This window comes from Archocentrus centrarchus, chromosome 4 (assembly GCF_007364275.1).
Source record: "Archocentrus centrarchus isolate MPI-CPG fArcCen1 chromosome 4, fArcCen1, whole genome shotgun sequence".
NCBI classification, from domain to species: domain Eukaryota; kingdom Metazoa; phylum Chordata; class Actinopteri; order Cichliformes; family Cichlidae; genus Archocentrus; species Archocentrus centrarchus.
Window position 1 is genome coordinate 15,060,840 of NC_044349.1, and position 22,923 is coordinate 15,083,762.

Below are 22,923 nucleotides of genomic sequence, written 5' to 3' on the forward strand. Positions count from 1 at the left end.
CATTTCCATCCAATGATATCTTGGTGGAATTGAAACTGATTTCTTACATTTTGAGGACACCAGTGACGCTCCCGTCCTTGTATCTCTTTAGGAAATCTGAGGAATTTGTTCTCCTCAGATTTGCCGTAGTTGTCTACACTATGTTGCTTCAGGTTAAAGTAGTAGTATTTCAGTCCAAATCACACATTTTCCCAACTGAATTATGTTCCCTACACTTCAACCCCACAGACCATCGAGTTTGACGAGGGTGCCGGCGCTGTTCTGAGAATCCAGCCTCTCCGAGCTCCTCGTGATGAGAACATCTACGAGTGCGTGGCTGAGAACAGCGAGGGCGAGATTACCGTCAGTGCCAAGCTGTCCATCATCCGAGGTAAATCTTGCATTATGTAAGAGAGTGCAGAGGAGTAACTACAAAATTAATCATGAAAGTGAAAGTCCATGAGCTCAAACGATTTTTTTATGATGACATCTTGACTTGGAGATCTTGCCCTGCAATTTCCAGTGTTGAGGGTTAACTTTGAAGGCTCTTTGTTTTGAAATTTCTGTAGATAGTACCCTACTCTTTTTTTTTTTTTTTTTTTTCATTTTGTATTATTTATTTGTTTGCTTCTTTGGAAAAAGACATTTTTGGCTTCAGCCATAGATGCTAGATAACTAGGCTCTTTAGGATTTGATATAAATTTGTTAGTTGCTTAACACGACTTTCCTGAAGTGATTTTATAATGTCTGGTAAAGCCATATTTGACATCTGTAGAAGGTTTCACTTACTGAGTAGTTCTGAAGCAAAGTGAAAGGTTTAGGTTAATCCTCACTAAAGAAAAATTAAAGTAGAATTTTAAAAATATGGACAATTATTTCTTAAAGCATTTGTACAGGTGATTATCACAGACTTAAAACAGGCTCATACTCACTTACAGAAGAAGCAACACACCTTTATTAGGTAGAGTGTATAAAATATCACCAATGGATGTCAGTAGATTGCAGATTGAATTCTGTTTTCTTACCCCTCCTGATTCAAGCTATGGTAGCCGCTGTAGGACTAAGAACTCTGGCCGCCGTTCATTTGTAGCAGCTGTAAGCTGTCAGTACCTCAGTGGTCAATATGCCAGGTGGCCACTTCTATTTACGCTAAAAGAGGCTGTAAACGTTTGTGAAAGGAGTCATATACTGTACAAGTCGATGACTCAGTAAAACTCACTTCTGTACAATGACAGCAATACTTAGTTGAGCTGCTGAAGATATCATAAATTTTTCTCTTCATAAGTGCCGCTTCTGTTGCCGCTGTTATCTTCTCTTAGCTGCTGTTAGCCGGGGTTAGTGAAACTTTCTTTAAAGTGGATCTACATATAGGCACAGGTGATGGTTTACCTGCTGGGCATTGCTGCCTGGCACACCTCCAACGGTGCCAGTGGGTCGATTTCAGGGTCGTCAGCCGGAAACCACCACTCATCGATGTTTCACTCCATTAATAGCCATAGCATTGTTGGACTCTTAGCGAACAGACTCTAATATAAGAATATAATTAAACTGTTTATCAGATTGAAAAGTGTAATTTTTCTAATACTCCAACCTAACATTAGCAGGCATAATGTTAGCTCATAACCAGCTGCTGTTGTTTAGCCAGCTCGTTTTCAGCTGTCTGGAGATGGGCGGGTCTCATGTCTAATCTGCTGACAAAAAGTAACTGGGACAGTATCAGGAATAAATGAGCATTTTTATGCATGCTTTCATGTGCTAGAGCCCTGTTAGAGTATGAGGTGGATATGAGGGAGGAGAGAGAGCTGTGGTGGAAGATGAGAACGACATAATGAGAATGATGAAAATATGCATGCACAAATGTTAGATGGTCATATATTTTGAAAGAGCTATTTGTGATCTTTAGATTAAAAGTAACTTATATAAGGTATACTACGTAAGTGGCTGGTCTCTAGCCGCATACATAAAACTTGATCAGGAGGAAGGGTGATGTCCAGCTCAGCCACTGTATTCAAGATGGCAGAGTAACATGGTAGCTTCCACAAAACGATGCAGGCTCCTATGTTTTTTTTTTTTAATGGATTAATTCTATGTTTCCGAGAATGCATCAATTTGTTGGAAGACCTAAATACACACTAATTGATGTATATTTATGGGTACAGCATTCTTTTTTTCTATTAGATTCTATTACATCTGTCATTCATGCAAGAGCAGAACCTAGCTTTGAAAACCCTTTTAATGAAATGGATTGATTGGTCATCCACAGTCAGTCATAGCACATTGACTGACAGATATGCCCGGAGACACACACACTGAAAAAGTTCATTTCCATTTTACTGATATGCTGCTAAATACCGCTACTTTAGATTCACTAACGATATTAAACCATTTATTTAACAGTGGATTGGAGGTGATGAGGGATAGTATCGTAGACAATCAAGCATATGGTTACTTATGCTTCTTTTTCACTAGTGCGGTGGTAATGTCTGGTACCAGGTACTTTTTAAGTACCTACTCAGCTGGAGTTCCAAGCAAGCTAAGTCGAGCCAAAAATGTGGCATTAACAGACTGCATGCCACCGATGGGCCAGGGAGTGACTTCACTAGATGAGTCATAAGAGCGACTCCTTCACAAGAATAAAAAACCTGCTGTTTTAAAAACCTGGCAACGACGGAAATGGCTGCACACTAACCAACACTGTGCAACACTGTGTGTCCAACGACGAGGTGCAGAAGTTTTTGTGCTTGGTGGCTTATGACAGAATCCAGAGGGAGCTAGCTGGAGTGACCGTTTGTATTGGTGTCTCATACAAATGATGTAACAGGACTTTTGAGTCGCCTTGCTATAATGACCTTACCCATATTGCATTCGCACTCGATTGTAATGGAAAATGACTGAAACCGAGTAGAGTCAAGTTGAGCTGGGTAGGTACTAATGGAAAAGAGGCAATACTTACACCTTTTTCTCTCTTTTTCTACCTGTCTCTGTCTGCCTCACAGACACACGTATAGTGTCCTTTTCCTCTTCTGTTCTCTCCTACTGCCATCTGCCATGTTTCCAGGGCTGGATAAAGCTGAGCGATTGCTGGCTGGCAGTGCACAAGCTAGGCCGCCTTGGCTGTCACATCCACAGGCATTGGGATGGAGGGTGTGTGTGTGTGTGTGTGTGTGTGTGTGTGTGTGTGTGTGTGTGTGTGTGTGTGTGTGTGGTCGGGGTATTTTGGAGGCCTGGCCCAGAACCTTCAGTCAGTTATTGTTAGAAACAACCCCAGAAGCATTTGGCTGGGTGCTATTTTGGGGGGGTTATCTCCCAGGTATAGAGCTGCAAATGTCCATTTGATTGGTTGGCAACTTTTTCAAGAAGTGATTAATAATTTAGGTGATTTTGCAAGAAGAAATGCCAAACATTTGACATGTTAGGTTCCCGAATTAGATAATTTGCACATTACACAACTATATATGTTTGGGTTGGGTACCCAAAGAGTTTCCATTTAGATTGAAACAGAACATGTTGTTGTTTGCAGAAATATGAAACATGATGTCATCCACAACAGTTCCTCTTCTCTTAGCTTAGGAATTGTCTTTGTTCCTCATTAGAAATTTGAAGTGCAAGGATTTTGTGTGACTTCCAGTGACTTTTGAAGCCCTGAACTTAGGGCCCTATCAGTCGGTTTCCCAGTCATGGATTAAGCATGGTCCTAGACTAAAAGTAAAAAGTCAATGAAGACCAAAATAGGAAAAAGTATTTAGTCCAGGATTAGACATAATCACTGTACAGGAAACCGGGCCTACATGTTTAAAGGACTTTATATCCTGCTTTTTTAGGTGACTTTATATTTTTTTTTTTATTTAATGCATTAATTATTTTAAGGTAAATTAAATGTGCTGAAGCTTAGGGCCTGTAAAGAAATATATATGTATCTGTCAAAATACTAAATATCCTGACTATAATCCAGAGTTGGAACCCAAATTAACTTAAAAAAGTGTAGGTACATTGACAGATTTAAAAATTCAAACAGGAAAAATAAAAACAAGCACACCAGATTTTGAACAAGTCCTGGCATGTGCACATGAGTATGTGTGTACTTGTGTGTTTGTGGCTCCATGAAAGAGCACAGAGCAAACCCAGGGCAGTCCACAGGAGCAGAAGGAAAATGAAAAGTTATTGGAATCAGCTCAACAAGGCTTCCTCTTGAGCCCAGAGGAAGACGGCAACTCTCCTGCCCAGGCAAGACCCAGCACTTAAGGAGGGATGAGAATGTGATGATGGGAGTGAATGTGCAAGATGAGTGTCAGAGGAACAGAGCAGTACAATCTCTTTGTTTTCCATCCGTAATGAGTTTTGGGGGCCCTGCATTAATCTGTCAAGTGTTGAGAAGGAAACAAGGAAAGGCAAATTAGGAAAAAGGAAAATATGGAATTTTAGCATGTTATAGTTTCATTCAGGTGTAAAGTTAAGTGAAAAAAACGTGATGCAATAAAAGAGGTTGAATGAAGGGAAGGAATGCAAGTAGAGATGGAAGTCGAGCAAACCATAGGAAAAAAAATGGAGAAAAGCTGGCCAAAGATGAAGGGAGAAAGCAGGAGGTGTTGCAGGCGATTGGCAACACAGAACAGGTGAGGAGGACAATAGCCCAACACTGGTTCTTGGCACTGGGGCAAAGGATTATGGGATATGGCACAAGGCACAAGGGACACATTCGCAGTAAACATAGGGATGTGGTCTGGGATCTAGGGAGATTGAAAATGGGTCGCCGTGATGGGTGACTTGGCCAGAAAAAGCCATAGTGCACATTTGTGAGAATATACAGCTGTATGCACAGAGGCATCCACATCCCCACATTTGAATACATTTACATGGCTCGTGTCTCATTGTAATGCTTTAACACGCACACACACACACACACGCACACACACATATATATATATATATATATATATATATATATATATATATATATATATATATATATATATATATATATATATATATATATATATACACATGACTAAACTTGAATACATATAGAACAAAAAAATATTCACTCAGAGTAACACCACACAGTCTATTTGGACAGTATGCACTGTAACTGATAAGCACACACACCAAAGACTGCAATATAGCTTTCTCTGCCATACTGAGAACTCATCTGCCATGAGAGCATATGGGATTTGCTTGGAGTCTGAAAGAAAATTAGCAACAGCACAGTGTCCACCAAACTCACATTTCAATTCTTGTCTGAAATGCTACCACCTATATACCTGCAGCTAACCACACCTTATGAATACTGCTCATTCATCTACAAGCATATCTGCACATACAGGATAAGACATTTCTTTTTTTTTTTAATCAAAAAAATATGTGCAGTCTAACCTTAAGCCTGGTCTTTTTTATGCTGTACTGTGACAGTACCCCACATTCTCTTCTGTTGTCTCTTCTTTGTTTGTGTGTGCATGTGTTTATTGGTGGCAATGGCAGGTTCTGTTTTGCATTGACTGTGACACCTCCTTGGCTGTTACTGCAGCAGCTGAATACCTAAGATCAGGGCCATCTGGCTCCAGTAAGACTTGCTCACAGTCCTCTGGGAGTCCTTGGTGAGGGACCGCCGTATGAAGCAAACTCTTGAGATGTGACACAAGTTGTAGCTTGCTGTGGGCTTTTTGCTATGTTTTACTTTTATTATTTTTTTTCTAGATTTTAAGATTTGTCTTTTATGAGTGGAGGGGTGGGAGGGAGAGATAGTGTTTTAGAAGTAAGGAAAAGTTGCCACTGGGATGCTGTCAGCTCATGCTGTTGTGAGGGGAGCGTGAGGCGTTATCCCGCTTTGTGTGCTCATCTTTTTATGTGCTGCAGTGTTTTGCCCTGTGATTACTGTTGCAAATGAAGTCTCCCATGAGGCATTCCAAGAAGCAAAAACTGTGATTGATGAAATTGGGTCTGATATTCAATTTTTTTCTTCTTCTTTTTCTTTTTTTTTAATGTCAGAAAAAATATGTAAGATATGTGTCTGTCTTTGACTTTAGAGTATCCTCAAACAGATCAGAAAAAGGCTTAGCTGCTGAGTGGTTTCAATAAGTGAATACTAAAACCTTACCTTAACACACACACACACCAGAACTGGCCAGGACCATTATAAGCTGCTTTTGCACCAGTCCCATTCACAGCCTTCTTATTTTCTTTTGCCACGCTCAAACAGCTGGAATCAATCAGACTTATCTGTCTCTGTCATGACTCTCTTCACAGTCTCCCAGACCTTTCTAATCATCTTGCTTTCCCTATGCCAAGGTGCCTGGTTTCCATCCAAATCACCAATTTTGCTAAAATATGTCTTAACTGTTTTTTTTGCCATTAGTTTCACTTTTAAACCCTCCTAAAGTCACTTCACTGCCCTAACCTTGCCTCCTTAAATTCTGTGTTATTGTTTTTTCTAAGGTACAGTAGGTACAGGTGAAGCCTCATCATTGTGAACATTTCCATCACCATTTTATCTTTTTGACTGAGAAACACTGCATGCTCGTTAACGAATACCTGGTGATTGATAAGGCTTGAGAGAGTCAGCATACCCTCCTTTTAAACTAGAAACATTATTTACAAAACAAACTTCTGCTATTCAGAATGGCCTGATTGAGCCCATAACCTCACCAGGAAAATGGTCAATGTTTACTGCAAAGGCATTGCACTATTTTCTAGTTTTCTATAAATCAGTTTTTTTGCAAGTCACGCCCTGCCACCCATTAAAAGTATAAGCTACTTCTGCACTTACTTCACTGTTCAGATGCTGCATCTATCTTTTATGTACACAATTATGTGAAAAAAATAGTTTTTATTGGAAAAACCAAGTAGATGCTTACTGCTTCCATAGGCATAAAGAGGATTAGTAGCAGCCAACTGTTTACAACTGGTTTGCAAAGTTGCATCTAAACAAACCACTAGATATCTGGACAGACAAAACCAAAGCATATCAGCACAAATAGCTCATACCAACTGTCAAGCACGTTGGTGGAGGGGTGGTGATTAGCCCTTGTTTTGCAGTCACAGGCCCTGGGCACCTTGCAGTCATTGAACTCCTCTGTGTACCAAGTATTCTAGAGTTAATATGTCTAACAGATAAAGCTTGGTCAGATGGGTCATCCAACAGGACAGCAAAACTACAACAGAATGGCTGCAGAAAAAGAAAAGAATCAAGGTGTTGCACTGGCCCAGTCAATGTCCAGACCTCAGCTTGACTGAAATGCTGTGGTGGTACTTTAAGAGAGCTGTGCATGAGTGAATGCCCGCAAATGTCAATGAACCGAAGCAACGCTTTAAAGACAATTGAGCCAAAATTCTTCCACGTCAATGGATTTGGGTCAGCAAAAGTTGCATGTACCATTTCAAGACTGAAAACTCACTCGCCACAGAGCCGCACTATGTGGTTTATGTTCGGGGCACACCCACTATTACCCAGAGAGTAGTGGAGCATTGTGAGACTACTGTTTGATTGGGGTGTCTGCAAATTGGCCACTCTCATGCAGGAGCAGGTAATGGCAAATTTTAATGGGATTCGGTGTCCTGATGCACACACAGTCAGTGCACCAATCAGGCCCTGTGAGTTCTGGATACCTTGTTATTTGAGAAGGGTAGAGAACTGTGAATTGGGTGCTTGGGGGGTTGTAGTGATTAGATTGGGTGGGTTGGAGTAGTGGTGGGTGGAGGGGTTTGGATTAGTTTTACTGACCACTGAGATGACCAATAGAAATAGGAAAAATCCCACTTCACCTTTGGTTTCCATTTACCATCTACCCTTTTTTGTCCCTTCCACATAATTTCTTTAACAATATGCTGTCAGCTCTCTGCTTTCTCCTCTTACTCGTCTTGCGCGCATTGTTCTCATTCCTTCTTGTTTTCTTTTGTAATTCAAAAGGAAATGTGAGAATGTGCAACCTGTCATAGTGGACAGCAGCAAATAGAGAATGCAGATGTTTTATACAGTGATGAAAAAAAGAGTGAAGGAAATGAAATGAAAACAAAAATGGAACCGTGGAAGAGGCTGGAAAAGGACCAAAGACTGAAGGTTAGGCTGATGTTACATAAGGTTAGCTTATGAAAAGTTACCATCTTTGTGGTTTTAAGTATGAATGTGCTTGCAATGGGAGTTGAGAAAAAAAAAAATTTAAAAATGTGAAATCTCCCAATGATGTCTGTGATGCAATTTGATTCTTCTTTTTTTTTTTGCTTGAACCAAGGCTACAACAGAAGGGAAGAAGGCAATAAGAGAGAAAACAAAAAATTTCTCCTCCTTGCTGTTCATTTCATCAGTATTCCCTGTATGGGCCTAACAAGCACAAACCCGCACTTAGAGCTATGAAATATTACCCATAGTTTTAGTTTTATGTCCCCTTGGGTTTTTGTAACTTCCTGAAATTACATTTTCTCACTATTGCATACATTTGTGAGAAAAAGCTGGTGTTGCATTGGTTTTAGCAGGATTTTTGAATTGATTACATATAAAATGGGGTCTGAGCATAATCTAGACAAACAGACAAACATAAACTAAGCTAGTAATGCGCAAACAGTTTTAGTTTCCTTTTTTAAAAAAATATAAGGTTCAATCATACATAGGCAAGACTGGAGTAAGTGGACCTTTGTGGTAATAACTGCAAACACTGGCTATTTGTTCCAGTTAAGGAGATGAGTGTGGAAGTGTGGCTTGTAGAGGCATCCTCGCTGTGAGTAAAAGCCTACGAAGTCTGGTTCCTCCATCACGGCAACTTTTACATTCACTTAGAAGAGGCATAATAGCAATACATGAAAGTGTAAAAAAACTGCAGTGTTTTCTAGAGACTTGCTGTCTTGGGTATTAGTGCAGAGTAAGAAAAGCTGTGTACAAATGGAATTCACAGCTGCTCTCCATCTCAGCAGGTATCCTGCAAATATCCGAAAAAGTTTTGAACAATTTTCTAGGGAGGAGTTGTCCAGAATTCCTTTAAATTGTTGTTTAAATCTCATGAGCAGCTACAAGAAACATCTAATCGAGGCTGCCTGCAAGTGCGGAGCAATGTTTAATGGTTGAAATTATTATTCAGTTGTGTGTATTTTAAAAGAGGATTTCAGAGCATTGGGCAGTCTTGATGAAAAATGAGTTAAAGTAGTGAAACCAGAACAATTGTGCGCGTGAGAAAGAGAGAGAATCTGTTTCCAAAAGTGTCTGCAAGTATGCATTATGCACATTGGTGTGTGTGACACATTTCTGATGTCTTTAGGTCTGTTGTTTGCATGCGTGAACAGTACAGAAGGAGACAAAGAAAGAGAAAGATCCAGCAGGCAGGCAGTGGCCACCTGGTAATTAGACAGTGAAGAATGCGCTCGGTGGTATCAGTAACAGATCTGTCTGATCTTCCTCTTCCTTTCTGCCTGCATCTGAATTGACCTTTACTCTCTTCCACTAGTCCCCAACACTTACTGACTAGAATGATAGCTGAAAAGAAATTGCAGGAAAAAGCAAAGAGGTACGAAAGCTAAATACAGTAGATTTGAAAAACAGCTACGTGGACAAAATGAAATGCATGAAATATCTATCACATTGTACTCAGAACTGCTCAAGGGGCTGCGATTGAAATGGTCAAAAATTGTAAATATTTAAGTATCAGAATTTGTCATTTAAAATTCAAATTGAAAAGCTTGTGTCTAAGCTGAAACTTTAATTAAGTTTCTTTCTTTCTTTTTTTTTTTTAGAAATAAATGGGCGAGGATTTGATTTGTTTTATTTTGGCCTTTACTGGATTATAGTGCTCTGCTCTTTATGAACTCACCTGGCTAATACCTAGAGATGCTAGATACTGTCTGCCACTGTGCTTTACGTTTTATTACTAGCTGTCGTGTACGTCACCATTCTCCGTATGTTGCTGCAAAGTGGCCATCTGTGTATATCTGCTGGTTGGTTTTTATATACAGTACCGGTCAAAGGTCTGGACACATGGGTGTGTCCAGACCTTTGACTAATAATACTAATAATCTACAGAAGGACCTGAAATTGTCAGAACTGGCTACTGTGTGGGAGCTTAAGTCAGTTTTAAAGAACTGGAGAAAAGAAGGCACCCAGCTCCTTGTTTCTTGACTAAGAAATTAATGAAAGTACGATGCAAGATCTACTGGTGTTTTTTTTTTTTTTGGGGGGGGGGGGGGGGGGGCATGCCCATGCCCATGCCCATGCCCATGCCCATGCCCATGCCCATGCCCTCCTTTTCTGATCACCTAAACCTGCATTTTTTTTCTGTTCTTTTTGTCTTTGTTATTTGGCTCTTTTTGAGTAGAATTGCATGTACAGGCCTCCTCCTTACTCTGCTGGCATTCTTTAGTAGAGGGCAGGCTTGACACAAACAACAAATCAATAGCTGGATGTTGACCACGTGGATGGCCCTCACGCCCCTCTCTTATTGGAGGCTTAAGAAGTTCTGTGTTGTTTCCTCACCATTATCCCCTTTGCTGTCCTTCGGTGACTCCACCACTTTCTTTCAAATCTGGGCAGATTTGTCTCTACCCAAGTTTCACCATACTCCTCTGTCATATTCCATATTGGCATTTCTATGCCTGTTATCAGCCTTCTTTGTTAGTCACTCTCTGTTTTTCTCTCCTGTTCAAGAAAAATCCCTCCAGGGAAAAATCACTTACATATGAGTTTATGGACACTGAATCCTTTGATCCCCTGAACCTGTGATGTAGTAATCAGGTGTGATTGGAGGATAAAGAAACAGAACACAAGCTAAATGGTAGCAAGAAAGATAAAGGAGACAGAAGGGAAGCTGGTGTGATGGAGTGCAATAAGAGGAAGGAGCTTGCCTCTAGTCTGGGGTGGATAGCTCCTGAACAGTTGCCATCCATTTCACATAATTTCTGTTCAAGTAGAGTGACTGTAGCCACCCAAGACATCTGGGCACAGCCATAATAAAACACTGGGTGATAGAGATGAAGACGGGTAAGCAGACAGGGAGTTAGTGTCTGGCTGATTGGTTTATTACTGGATAGAAATTTCAGATAAATGGATCTCATTTCGCAGCAATGAGTGGGGCAGAGACTACTTTGAAAGATCAGTCTTCCGAGAGGCTTTTACAACAGTGAGCACATGATTGCCCCGGTGATTAAACCTGTGGCAGTTGAGTTTTTTCCTACCATATTAGGCAATTTCATAATGTGTTTCTTAGTAAGACAGCATTAAACAGCACAACAGAATTTGTTTGCCTTTGTTCAATTATAAAGAAAAAAAGACTTTCACGTGTAAAATTCAAAGTATGACAATTATCATTTATATGCTGTCTTATAGAAATGCACTGATGTCCTTTTTTTTCCTGGTCAAGTACCAGCACTTATCACTATTACTATTAAGATACAAGTACTTAATAGTAATGCAATAGTTGTTGCATGAAAATGACCATAGGGATACCATAATTTGACACTGACACCTGCTTGTCTAGCATGACAGGAAGGTGTGCGACCTGCTTTGCTTTTGATATTTGAAGTCTCGCTGGGGAGTAAAATGTGCATCAATCCACCAGCAGGCAAAAGAAATTTCTTGCCCACATGACAGTGATGAAACACCAGGCTGCTCATCAAAATTTCAGTGGAGAAGGATTTTTTTTTTTTTTTTGGAGTAAAATCCGTAAGACTTAATTTCAAACAAAATCGTTATTTGGTATTTCAACAGCTGACTACAATACAGGAAAAAACCAAACTTGTCAATAACAACACAATTTAAAAATACATGAATACATACATAATAGATAGTATTATGTATGTATTTATGTATAGTACATAATAGAAGTTCAGCTAAAATGAAGTTAAAATTGCATAGTAACTATAGATACAAATTTGTTTTCAGTTCTATACTTAAGATTTTTCAGAGTATTCATGCATATTCAAATTCATTTTTTAGCTTTAATATTGAACAAAACACAAAGAACTGACTTGACAGTCCAGGTTTGACTGAGCCAACAGGAGGAGAACAAAATACAAGATTCAATCTCAACAAAGTGAAAAGCAAAAACGTCCTCTACCATTTCTCTTTATCTTGCAGCATTAACCACATAGTGAAGCATAAATGTATAAGAATGAGTGAAGAAGCTCAATCAGGGTTACTAATTCTAGATAGCTGTTACATCACTGCTGAGTTACTGTTGGAGGTTAAAAAAAACAAAAAAACTTCCCAAGTGGACACTTAACCCCAGCTTGTCCCAGGCACTGTTTGGTCCAAAAGTTTGGTCTAATGATCCAAACTCTACTAAGATTTTGCTCTGCAGCTAAGTAGCGAATGAGAGGGGAGGACAAGGTCATTCCTGTGGAAACGGAATGAGTGAGGACTTTTGGAGTGTCCCAGTTCATGCATAAAGAAGAGCAGCGGGATATGACCTGAACCACTAGCTTAATCCATATACATCAGCCACCAACCCAGGTGACTGCAGTCGTACAACACAGAGGTCGTGCTGCAGGCCCTGCAGGACTAGCAGAGTAGATAAGACCTGAAGTCTTGCATGCCTCACCAGTGTCGTGCCTAGACTTCCTGTGGCAAAAGTTGGATGGGAAGCCTAAGAGCATGGCTATTAGTATATTTACCATGACAGGAGAATACATCTTAGTTAAGACTGTGTATAGGAGATAGAAGACTCGCATTGTCCTAAGAAAGTAATGCATCACGAACAATGAAGACATCACAATTCATAATCATAATAGATATTTGAACTTCTAAAACCTGGATTTTATGAAAAAATTTAGAGCATTTCAGTTGGTAATTAGGGAAAATAAAGAACAGGAGTGTGAAGGAAATGAAAGTCTTTGAAAGAGGCAGGACTTAATGTGTTCTTCAGCCTGGAAGCAGCCCAGGTCCTATTGGATTTAGCAACTATTCATATTTGCACAACATTGTGCTCCTTGGCTGTTGAAGTTTAACAGCACATCCAGCATGTGTTTCCGTCATGTCCTTCCATGTTTAATTTAAGCGTCGCATAAGGATGTGAATGGAGCGGTCACTGGGTTGTCACATTTTAAGGGGAAACTTATTTGTTTTTCCTTAGGAGCAGGTGTCTTTTACTCGCCACTCATGAATTCCTCTGCGGACGCCTGCTTTACTGAGGGAAATGATGCTGAATGAAACTGCTGCTGAGGTCCTGAGTGCACCTTTCCTTCTAATAAACCTGCTTGATACCCAACTAATCAGCATTCTACCCACGACCTGATATTGGCCTCTTCTAAGTGACTTATTTACCCAGCATTCCAACTGCTTTCAGTTAGTGATACATCCTGTTTTTTTCACATCCCAAAGTGACATTAAGTAATTACTAAGCCCTCATCTCACTGGTCCTCTGCTCATTTCAAACAACTACATATTCATAATTGTTGTTCTGCTCACTAAAGGCGTCCCCAGCTTAAAGAACCTTTATTTCACATGTCAGGAGCACCGTGTCTTGATTCTCTCACACATCCCAGCCCTCCTCAGACGTGGAACCTCCAAATAATTCTCTAAAGCAGATCTTCCGAAACAGCAGTCCTTCCATATAAACAACGACATCAACAATGACTGGGCTCATAAATGATAATACAGATTTTAAAGCAACAGATAGGCGCGACTGAAGAATGGTGGTGACGTTCCCTGACCTTATTAGGGGAAAAGTATTCTCAGTTATTACAGAAGCTCTTTGGATAGTTTGCAAAGACTGGTTATGAGAAAAAGATGATTACCAAACTTATGGAGTATATTACACAGTCTTCCATGAGTGTTCAATTAGAAAGAAAAAAAAAGTGGCATAAAATGGATTGAGAAGTCTTGGCTCACATGTAATTCTATTTTATTTATTTATTTTTACCACTTATCGCAGGAAAATCACTTTAGAAAGTATCCTTTAATATATAACCAGACATCTTTTGTCCATATTTCTGGAAAACTGTGAGAAACTGTGAGATGACATCACATTCCTTACAAGTCAAAACCGCTTTAACAGTTAAACAACTGTCGTTTGCAGCGTGCAAGTCTTGTAAAGCAGCACTGCCGCCCTGATGTAGTAAACTGACGTCAAGGTTCAGCGTGCCCACTACAACTCCACGCGCAGTCCTTCTTTTCCATATATGCGCACCCACTTAAGGACAGGCACACACACGTACGCATGCAAACTCAGAGCCACCCACCACTAAACTAAATCTGACTGGTTGACGTTTCTCTACGGAGAGGCACTTCCTTTAATGGCCCGGGTCTCATCTCCTGTCTCCCCCGGAGTTCGCCTGTCTTACCCAGACTCTTCAGGAGCCTGACAAGGGGGAGGGGGGGGCTTGGGGTAGGGTAGGTGGGTGGGGGTGTTTGATAAACTTCCACTTGCTGAGGCAGGTAAACAGAATGTTTTTTTTTCTTCCCTTTTTTATGTTTTTATTTTCACTCCACCTCTTTGCCTTGCAGGCAGGGGATCATTGGAGCTGTCCTACAATTACTCCTCTCTCATGTCTGTGCCGTGTCTGCCGTGGTGGCTCGGCACATCAGGAAAGAGCCTGTGTGGCATGTTTTGTTTTGAAGGCTGGACCCTGCTTTCCAGGCTTTTCAAATTACTGGTGGGGAAAAGATGGCATTTTAGTTTACATTATGGAACTTTACAAACAATCAGCTGACAACATGCTTCGATTAAGTTCTAAAAATCCTTGTAATAATATAATAAATCCACCTATATTTTATCTGCATTAAATTAAAAAAAAAATCCCCTTCTTGCACCATTGTTTTTTCTTTTTTTCTTTCTTTTCTTTCTTTTCTTGGTTTGGAACTTGTGCTGAAATTAGTGCAGCAATTTAAGCCAGAAGAGCTTAAGAAAAGCTTGAGTAGTTGTATATGCAGTAAAAAGTATTCTACACTAAAATAGTGTTCATTATGAGAAAGATAATTCTTTGGTTGTCTAAGAAAATATATGACTGCAGCAGTATTGGCTTTATTTAAAAACATATCTGAAAAATATGATGTTAAATGGACAAAAACTTCCCTACTTTGCCTGTAATGGGCAGGAAATGATGCCCCAGTGCTAACAGTATTAAAATGTTCAGCCTGATGGTAGAAATTGTTTCCATCTTAGTGTTATACTTTCCTGGATTTGGCTTGGTCTGTGCTATTTTTCTTTAAATTCCCTCTTCCTTTCTTATTTTTTGCTTTTGTATTTGACAGTTGGTCATAGCTGCTACCAGTGGTAGCTGCTGCATATTGTTCCCCTTCTTGTCTTTCTTTGGCAAATGTCAACTTGGTGTATAGCTCAGTGGTAATGATAGGCTTTATGGCTTAGTGTGGGATGTGTTTTGAAGATGTTTGCAAGCTGCCTCCACCACCACCCTTTATCCACTTACAATGTAGAAGCAATCAGCACAACTCAGTGGCAATTTAATAGGACATACAGCTGCTGTAGAATTCAGGCCTGTGACATTTTTTGGGTACAATGTTTCCTCTCTACATACACAGCACACATAGAAAATAAGTAAACAATAGTTTGCTGTTAAGCAGTGTCATTAAAAACTGTCTAAAACCAAGAAAGAGAAAAAGTGACACAGATTACCCTCTTGTGGCGGGAAATTTGAGCAAACAAACTAACTTTGCAGTTCCATAAACAATGTTTCTTTCTTTCAATATTTGATGTTTTCAGTCTTTTCTCTTTCTGTAATCCTTAATCACCCTTTTCTTTCTCTCGTCTCGTCTTTCAGTCCTTGGGCAATATTTTTGGAGATTTGGCTGTAAATGTTGCCCTCTGTAGCTCGATGTGTTAGCTGTGGAGAATATCAACAAGACTTCAGACATCTTTCTGGGAACAGAGCGGGAGGGGTAGAGGTTGAGTGCTGGCTGTATAATAACCATTATTCAGCTGAGATGGCTATCCGGAGAGGGCTATCAGTGCTGGGGCCAGAGACACTGTGATTAGATTTCCCCCGTGTTGCTATTCTTCTTCTGTCCCTGGATCTTTCTGTGCCACTGTTCTCCCTTTGTATATTACTCAAACAGTTCAACAAGAATCTCACTGGTCATAGAACTGAAGGCATGTCATACAGAGATGTATTGAAGAGAGGAAAAGTACAGATTTTTTTCTTCAAAGTTTCTTGGAAGTTGCCTTGGTCAGAAGTCTTTGGAAATATACGATAAATAATAATATATATATAATTTGTAATATATATATATAATTTGTAATATATATATATATAATTTGTAATATATATATATATATATATATATATCAAAGTGTACTTAGAACACTCGTTTTGCATATTTTTAGATTACAGGTAGTTTTGAATCCAATAAATAAATCACTCTATTGGCCAAATGGACTTTACTGCAGTTGTACCTCATCTGTATTTTATAACCTTCCTCTCAGCACAGGCACTTGTCCCTTGTTGACAGTTGTGGCTGCATTGTAGGTGTAGAGCAAATGAAACTGCATTGTTGAGAGTCTGAGCAGCCAGGTCTGCCTATTAGTTAAACATCTAATTTTTCAGACTCCAATATGTGCCTTTCAAAGAGTGCACCAATGTTTTTCCATCCGTATCCACTTCATCCACTTCCACTGTCTTTATTATCCTGTTTCTTTGCGACTTCTTTGAGTACCCCCCCCCCTTTCTCTTACTCCTCCCTTCCCTTTCTCTCACTCAGCCTCATTCCCTCTGGTATCAATGCACAGGGCTGCTTAAAGCCTGTGTCTGGGTAATCAGTTAACCTCATTATGCTGCTGATGAAATTAAATCATTGCAGTAAGTGAAAATAATAATATGAGTAATAGGTGCGGGGTATGGTGGAACACCCCATGGCATTTGCTGCAGTCCCAGCCAGTCAAGATTTACCTCTCCACCTCTCTCTCTCTTGCTGTAGCACTCTCCGCTCTGGAAGATAACTGATGGCTCAGAAAAAAAGGAGCTTTGAAACCACTGATGTTGACATCAGTTAAAGAGGCATATGCAATATAATATGTCAATATTCATATAAAGTACAATATGCTGACCACCAGCCAGCACTAGAACTGCCAGGTGCCTGGGTTAAGTGCTTGTTTGGTTTAGGTTGGGCACTTTGTTCATTGTCCTGAAAATTATATTTTAAATTATACATATGTATTGCACTGTATGGATAACACAGCACAACTTTATAGTGCCTACAAAATAGCAGTAGGAGTTCTTAGGCTATACATTCAGCAAGACCACTCATTCATCAGTATATTATTTGTTCCCTTTGCCCTAAAAATAGTGAAAGCCAAACCAAATGGCCATCAAATCACATTTCAGTATTGCGCTGTAGGACTCTAGTGCAGTTACCTGGTTCAGCTATTTACTTAGATATTTCGTTTAAGAGATGATTTGGTAGCAGTGAGCAGTCACTGGAAATAGGATTAGTCAGGGGAGTTATATGAGTCTAAAGGACAGACCTTTTTGGAGGGCTGCAGTTAGCATGCTGGAAAGCAGAATGCAACAGCAGGCATGAGTCGGCAGATTAACAGCCGGGCGGTGGCTAAGCTAACCAGAGGCTGATTAAAGGCTTTGCACCTGTCACTTGTGTAATGATATTAAGTGGTGAAGCAAAATTAAAGACAATTATGGATAATGATGGCATTCCAACAAACACAGAAACACCAAAGAGAATAACAAAAATCAAAAGCTAACTATATACCCACCCAACCCATTATGAGAGCCAAGTTATACAAACCATATCTTTTTATAACTGTGTATTAAACTAATGAATACAAACAGCATGAAATGCTGCGCTCCAGAGTTCGTTCAGGCAGGTTTTTCTCATGTTTCTCAAACCCTGCAAGCAGGGCCATTTTTCATTTCATAACCTTGCATTGTGTCAACTGTAGTAGCAGCCGAGTGTGATCAGTGCAGGTTCATTCCCTAAATCACATCGGCAGCTCTGCCTACACTAAAGGTCTTTAAATTAAAATGTATATTTATAGTTACCTCTTCTCTTAAATATTTTGTGAAAGAGCTTTGTCCAGGTGTATTTTTGCCCACATTGCAGGTAACAGTGTGTTCCCAATATCCTATTTCACTTCTACAAATGCATGTTGATAGATGCAGGCCCCTTTACAGTCTGATAATGCAGGTTATTGACAAGGCCAGGGCATTAGCCAGTAAGTATTCAAGCACTGAGCGGTGTCTGAATCTGCTGAATTAACTGGATGCATCAAAAAAAGGCGTCTGACAATCAGAAGTTTCTTTGAGGCAGTCAGGTGTTTGTTTCCTTTTGTTTTCTTATGGAAGAGGGAGATTTTTTAATCAGTCATATCAAATCAAATCAAACTCAATTAGATGTTTATATTTATATTTATATATAAAAACAGCCATTACTTTTACCCTTATTACTGCAATGTCATAAAGAAGCTATTTTGTGTCAGATTGTGGTGATTCAGTTCAGCAGCATGTGTCTCTTAGCACTGTATGAGGCTTTATGGTGATTGTTGGCTTAAATGACAAAGGCTGTTTTCTGCAAAGAAAAGAGAAGAAAAGTGCATCACTGTCACTGAATAGTGCATGTGTGTTGATTGTATTTGGCCTGAGATGATCTGTCATTTCAGAATGTATACGTCGTGGAAGTGCAATTGCTATGCCATTATGGGGAGCTGGCCCTTTGGGAATTCTAGGATACCATCATCCCATGTCATTGGTTTCCTTCTCCCCTTCACAGTCAGGCTGGCTAACCCTAAAGTAACACTCCCTCGATGAGTGATCTATTTATTTTTGCATGGCCGCCTTTATCGACAGAGCCTGTAAGCTTCAGGGGAAAAGATGGTATCAGACTCTATTCCAGGGGAAGCAAGTAACCAAAATACAAGCCTTTTTTTTTTCAGCTGCCGATGCTCTATCAGGTCAGAGCAGCTGTAAGGATAGCACAATCTCTCAGTGAATCTGCTATCCCTGCTTCTTGTTTACTGCTGTTTGGGTCGGTTTGATTTGTTTTTTTTCCACCCATCTATTCTGTCTTCTCTTGCTCTCTTCATGCAGATTCCCACTTGTCTAACACTTTATGTTTTCAGTTTCATAAAAGCTCTGTCTAGGATTTATTCTGCTCTTTTCATACTGTGAAGACATAGCCAAAGACATTAACACAACATGACGTAAAGATCCAACATCAAATGAATCAGATGTAACACTCAGAGAGCATGGTAGACCTACACTTTACAGCTGTCCTTCTCTTGCAGAGGGGTACTAAAGTGCAGCACATTTGATGGTATGCATGGATCATTGATGTCATACATTGATATGAGTACATATTCCTGTGTCTTTGCTAAGTGATGTAGCTTGCCACTGCTTTTTAAACTCCAGAAGAACTTGGTATAAAGAGATTATTTGGAGTGATTATCAATAACTGATGGAGAAGATATGAAAGCATGAAACGGTGTAAATGCCTGTACTTTTTTGAACCTTTCACTGAAATATTTATTTTGCTCAACTGATTAGTTAAATGCTGAGCTCAGGATTCTTCTTTTTGTCTCTCCAGTTTGTCTATTTTTTTTTTTTTTGTTAAGATTCAATATTTCATTTCTAAATGTGAAAGTACATAATGTGTCATACAAATCAATTAAACAAGCCTACATATTTTGCTTTATTTATTTATCTTGGTAGTTTTAACAATTGAAGATTTTTTTAAAAAAAATCATTATAAAAGCTACACAAATCAATAATATTCATTATCTTTTGATTTGAAATGCTTAACTGCCGTTACTTAAAAATGAGACAATAGTGGTCGTGTGAAAATGAAATATGCCTCTTTCTGTAAAGGTTTTTAAGTGAGTGCCACCATGAGATCATATGCAAACGTGAAATAAATAATATGGAATTGCTTTTCATGTCTTTTAAAGGCAGATAGTCAGAGCCTGCGATCCAACCAGCTCTCCTAATTCCCCTTATTTTCGTGCTTGTAAGGTGTTCGTGAGACCACCGCAGTGTCTGCAAAGTGGACATGAGGTCATTGGCTTGCCAAATGAAAAGTGAGCTAAGTCAGTCAGTCTTCTCCAATTTGGGATGTGGCCTTACTCTTCTGAATCATATTACAGCTTAGGGTACTTCCCCTTCAGCTCTCATCAACTGAGAATTACTCACTACTCTGGCTCCAGTCAGGGTAGAGGTCAGGGGATTTGACCCATGAGACTAATTGCCCCAAGACAGCGCGGAGTCTACATAAGAACGACAATGGCAATGGAGTGCACTAGACTGTCATCTGCTAAAAGTGAAACAATTACTCAATCATGCATGATTATTAGCTGTAAGGATTTTACAGTGTTTGTGTGTCTGACTAACAATCGCTGATTAGTGTGATGGCACTTGAATTGTCTTGATAATAATGGCAAATACGTTCAACAGTAACTGCTTAAATCTCGCACGTTTAATGCAGATCTGTCAAATCTGATCAGTTGCATCTCTCTCTAGACCTTTTGATTCCACAGTGGGCATTTTGGCTTGTCACAGTAGGGAAAGCACTGGTGCATTAACGATGGCTGGGGGGAGGCTCTACTTTTGTGGATGCTGGCTCACTGTATTTGCTTACTGGAACTCTTGATGGAAGCTATGTCAATATGTTTACCCTACTGTGTCAAAATGTCTGCCATGAAAAGAGTCTGTTGGTATCAGTTGTGGGCCTTTGGGGTTATAGTATGTCTCAATAAAGTGGTGGTTTTTGGTATCTGTGTCTGAATCATGAACTTACGGTGTGCAGATGGAAAAATGTCGAAGATTTTCTTCTGGTATGCCCAAGAGGGCACTCTCAAAGAATATATAATTGGTCCACAGTTCAGTGAATACTGTAAAGCTGACCACGTCTTTTCATGCCTATTGTAAACACAGGACTTGTAACCCTGGCAACCTTTGTAGCACATTCATGTTGTAAACGGGTGTATTTTAACACAAACCATGAAATATTCCTAAACCCAAACAAGCCGTTTTGCTGCCATAACCTAACCAAAGAGCGAGTGTAAATGTAGCCAAATGTTTACTCAAAATTAAAGTAAGTTTAAACAGGAAAACAAAGACTATTAATAACCCAAAGGAAAAGCGGCACCACAAAAGACATAAATTCCTGTCTCCTGAGGTTTCATTGGGTTTTTATTGAGGTTTTTATTTGTCTGTTGTACAGCATATGGGAGCCTAAACTGTGCCAAATGAGTCAAAATGACTCAAAAACAAGTGGGAAGCAAAGTAACAACTTTGAAAGAGACTATTTTAAAGTCATAACCCTTGTTTTTTTTCAGTCAGAGGACTCATACGCTTTCTTGTGTTCTTTTTACAGAGGACCTTCTTCCACCAGGCTTCCCTAACATCGACATGGGGCCTCAGCTCAAAGTAGTGGAGCGCACCCGAACGGCCACAATGCTCTGCGCTGCCAGTGGGAACCCTGACCCGGAAATCACTTGGTACAAAGACTTCCTGCCAATTGACCCCAGTACAAGTAATGGACGAATCAAACAGTTACGCTCAGGTAAGGAAAGCTAAAGCATTATGTTGCTGCTCTGTTTCCTTCTTACTAATGTTTAATTTCCCGGAACATTTTCAACAACACTTAACATAGATGCATTTTGTTGTTTTGTGTCAGTTAATGTAGCTTTAATGCCCAGTATTTCCTTTTCTGAAATTAATTATTTTCTCAAAATAACTAATGACACTGAGAACACACATTCTCTAGTTTGGGAATGCTTAATTATTTGGCAGTCAACACAGATATTATATTACAACAGCCTTCACTAGGGTTTAGCTTTTAACCTGAATAGGGCTGCAGTAGACTGAGTGACCCAAGAATTCATTCAGCTGGTATAAATGTATAATCATTATGTTGTGCCAGATATTATGCGATGCTAAAGACATGAAAGTTACCCAAAGTTTAAAAAAAAAATCACAATTGTATGTCGGCCTAAAAACTTGGGTGTTTATTATTGTAAACTATTTGAATAAAGGACAAAAAGTACAATCTTTTAAAGGAAATCACAGTAGCTGTTGTACCTTGCTATAAACATAGATCATCATCCAAAAAGTGGTGATGGAAATTATGTTTTAGAATGGAACACTGCAGAATGAGGTCAAAGGATTCACAACAAATGTGTCAGCAGACAATGAGAGCAAGGTCCATGTTCTACTGACATACTCGGTGGTGGATATGTTGTCTTGTTCCCATTGATTAAACCCCACTGAGAGGCCCAGTAAAGCAAAGCCTAATTATATAGCTAATTAAGTGCAGGCCCTCTGGTGGCTCTGGGCAATAAGGGGTAGATATTTTAGGTCAATGATTTGTCACCATTTGAAAAATTCAATGACTCCTGTTTGATTTGTTGTTGCGAATGTAAATCAGGGTAGATGCCACTAAATACGGCCACTGTTGCCATTCACTTCCTGCCCAAGCTATGGCCCTCGAGAGCCGTACACCCAAAATAATCAATTTGTCATCTGGTTATTCACACTTTACCTAATAGAGCAAGTTTACAGTTCTGTATATTTTCAGTTTTCAGGTATGGTTCATCTTTGATTTATTATTATCCGCAGTTTTGAAGCAGATTGAATTTTTACATTTTTAAATTAAAACCTTAATTGTCTCATAATTTAACTGCTACCTATTTGTGATTCTATTCTTGAAGGATAGTCTTGCTTTTTTTTTAAATTGACATTGATGTTTCACTATTGGAATGTCATCTTTGCACACTAGAATATTGTGACACTGATAGCAGGATATGAATCATGTCAAACATGGCGTATTTCCAGTACTAGCAGCTAGACAGTCCCACTACTTTTTAAATGCACCACACCTCCTGTTGCATAAAAGGCAAAGTTGTCATAAAACTGCTTTCATGACATAAACATGCAAGTTGTTAAACTTTGTTTTGCAACATTCAAACTAAACAGGAACAAATTGAAATATGCATTGACAGGTTTATTGAATCATTACAATCACATTTTGAGATACCGATATTTGTTTTGCAGGTACATCTACAAGGGTAGTCT

At 39.4% G+C, this 22,923-nt stretch overlaps 1 protein-coding gene across 1 annotated transcript in view; it reads left to right on the forward strand.

Moving 5' to 3' along the window:
- The window catches only part of ptprsa (protein tyrosine phosphatase receptor type Sa), a 131,566-nt gene that overhangs the window by 17,721 nt on the left and 90,922 nt on the right, over window positions 1–22,923 (forward strand). The window contains exons 3-4 of the mRNA XM_030728129.1: window positions 229–370; window positions 21,224–21,412. Of these exons, the coding sequence (XP_030583989.1) occupies window positions 229–370; window positions 21,224–21,412 (331 nt within the window). The remainder of the gene's footprint in view (window positions 1–228; window positions 371–21,223; window positions 21,413–22,923) is intronic.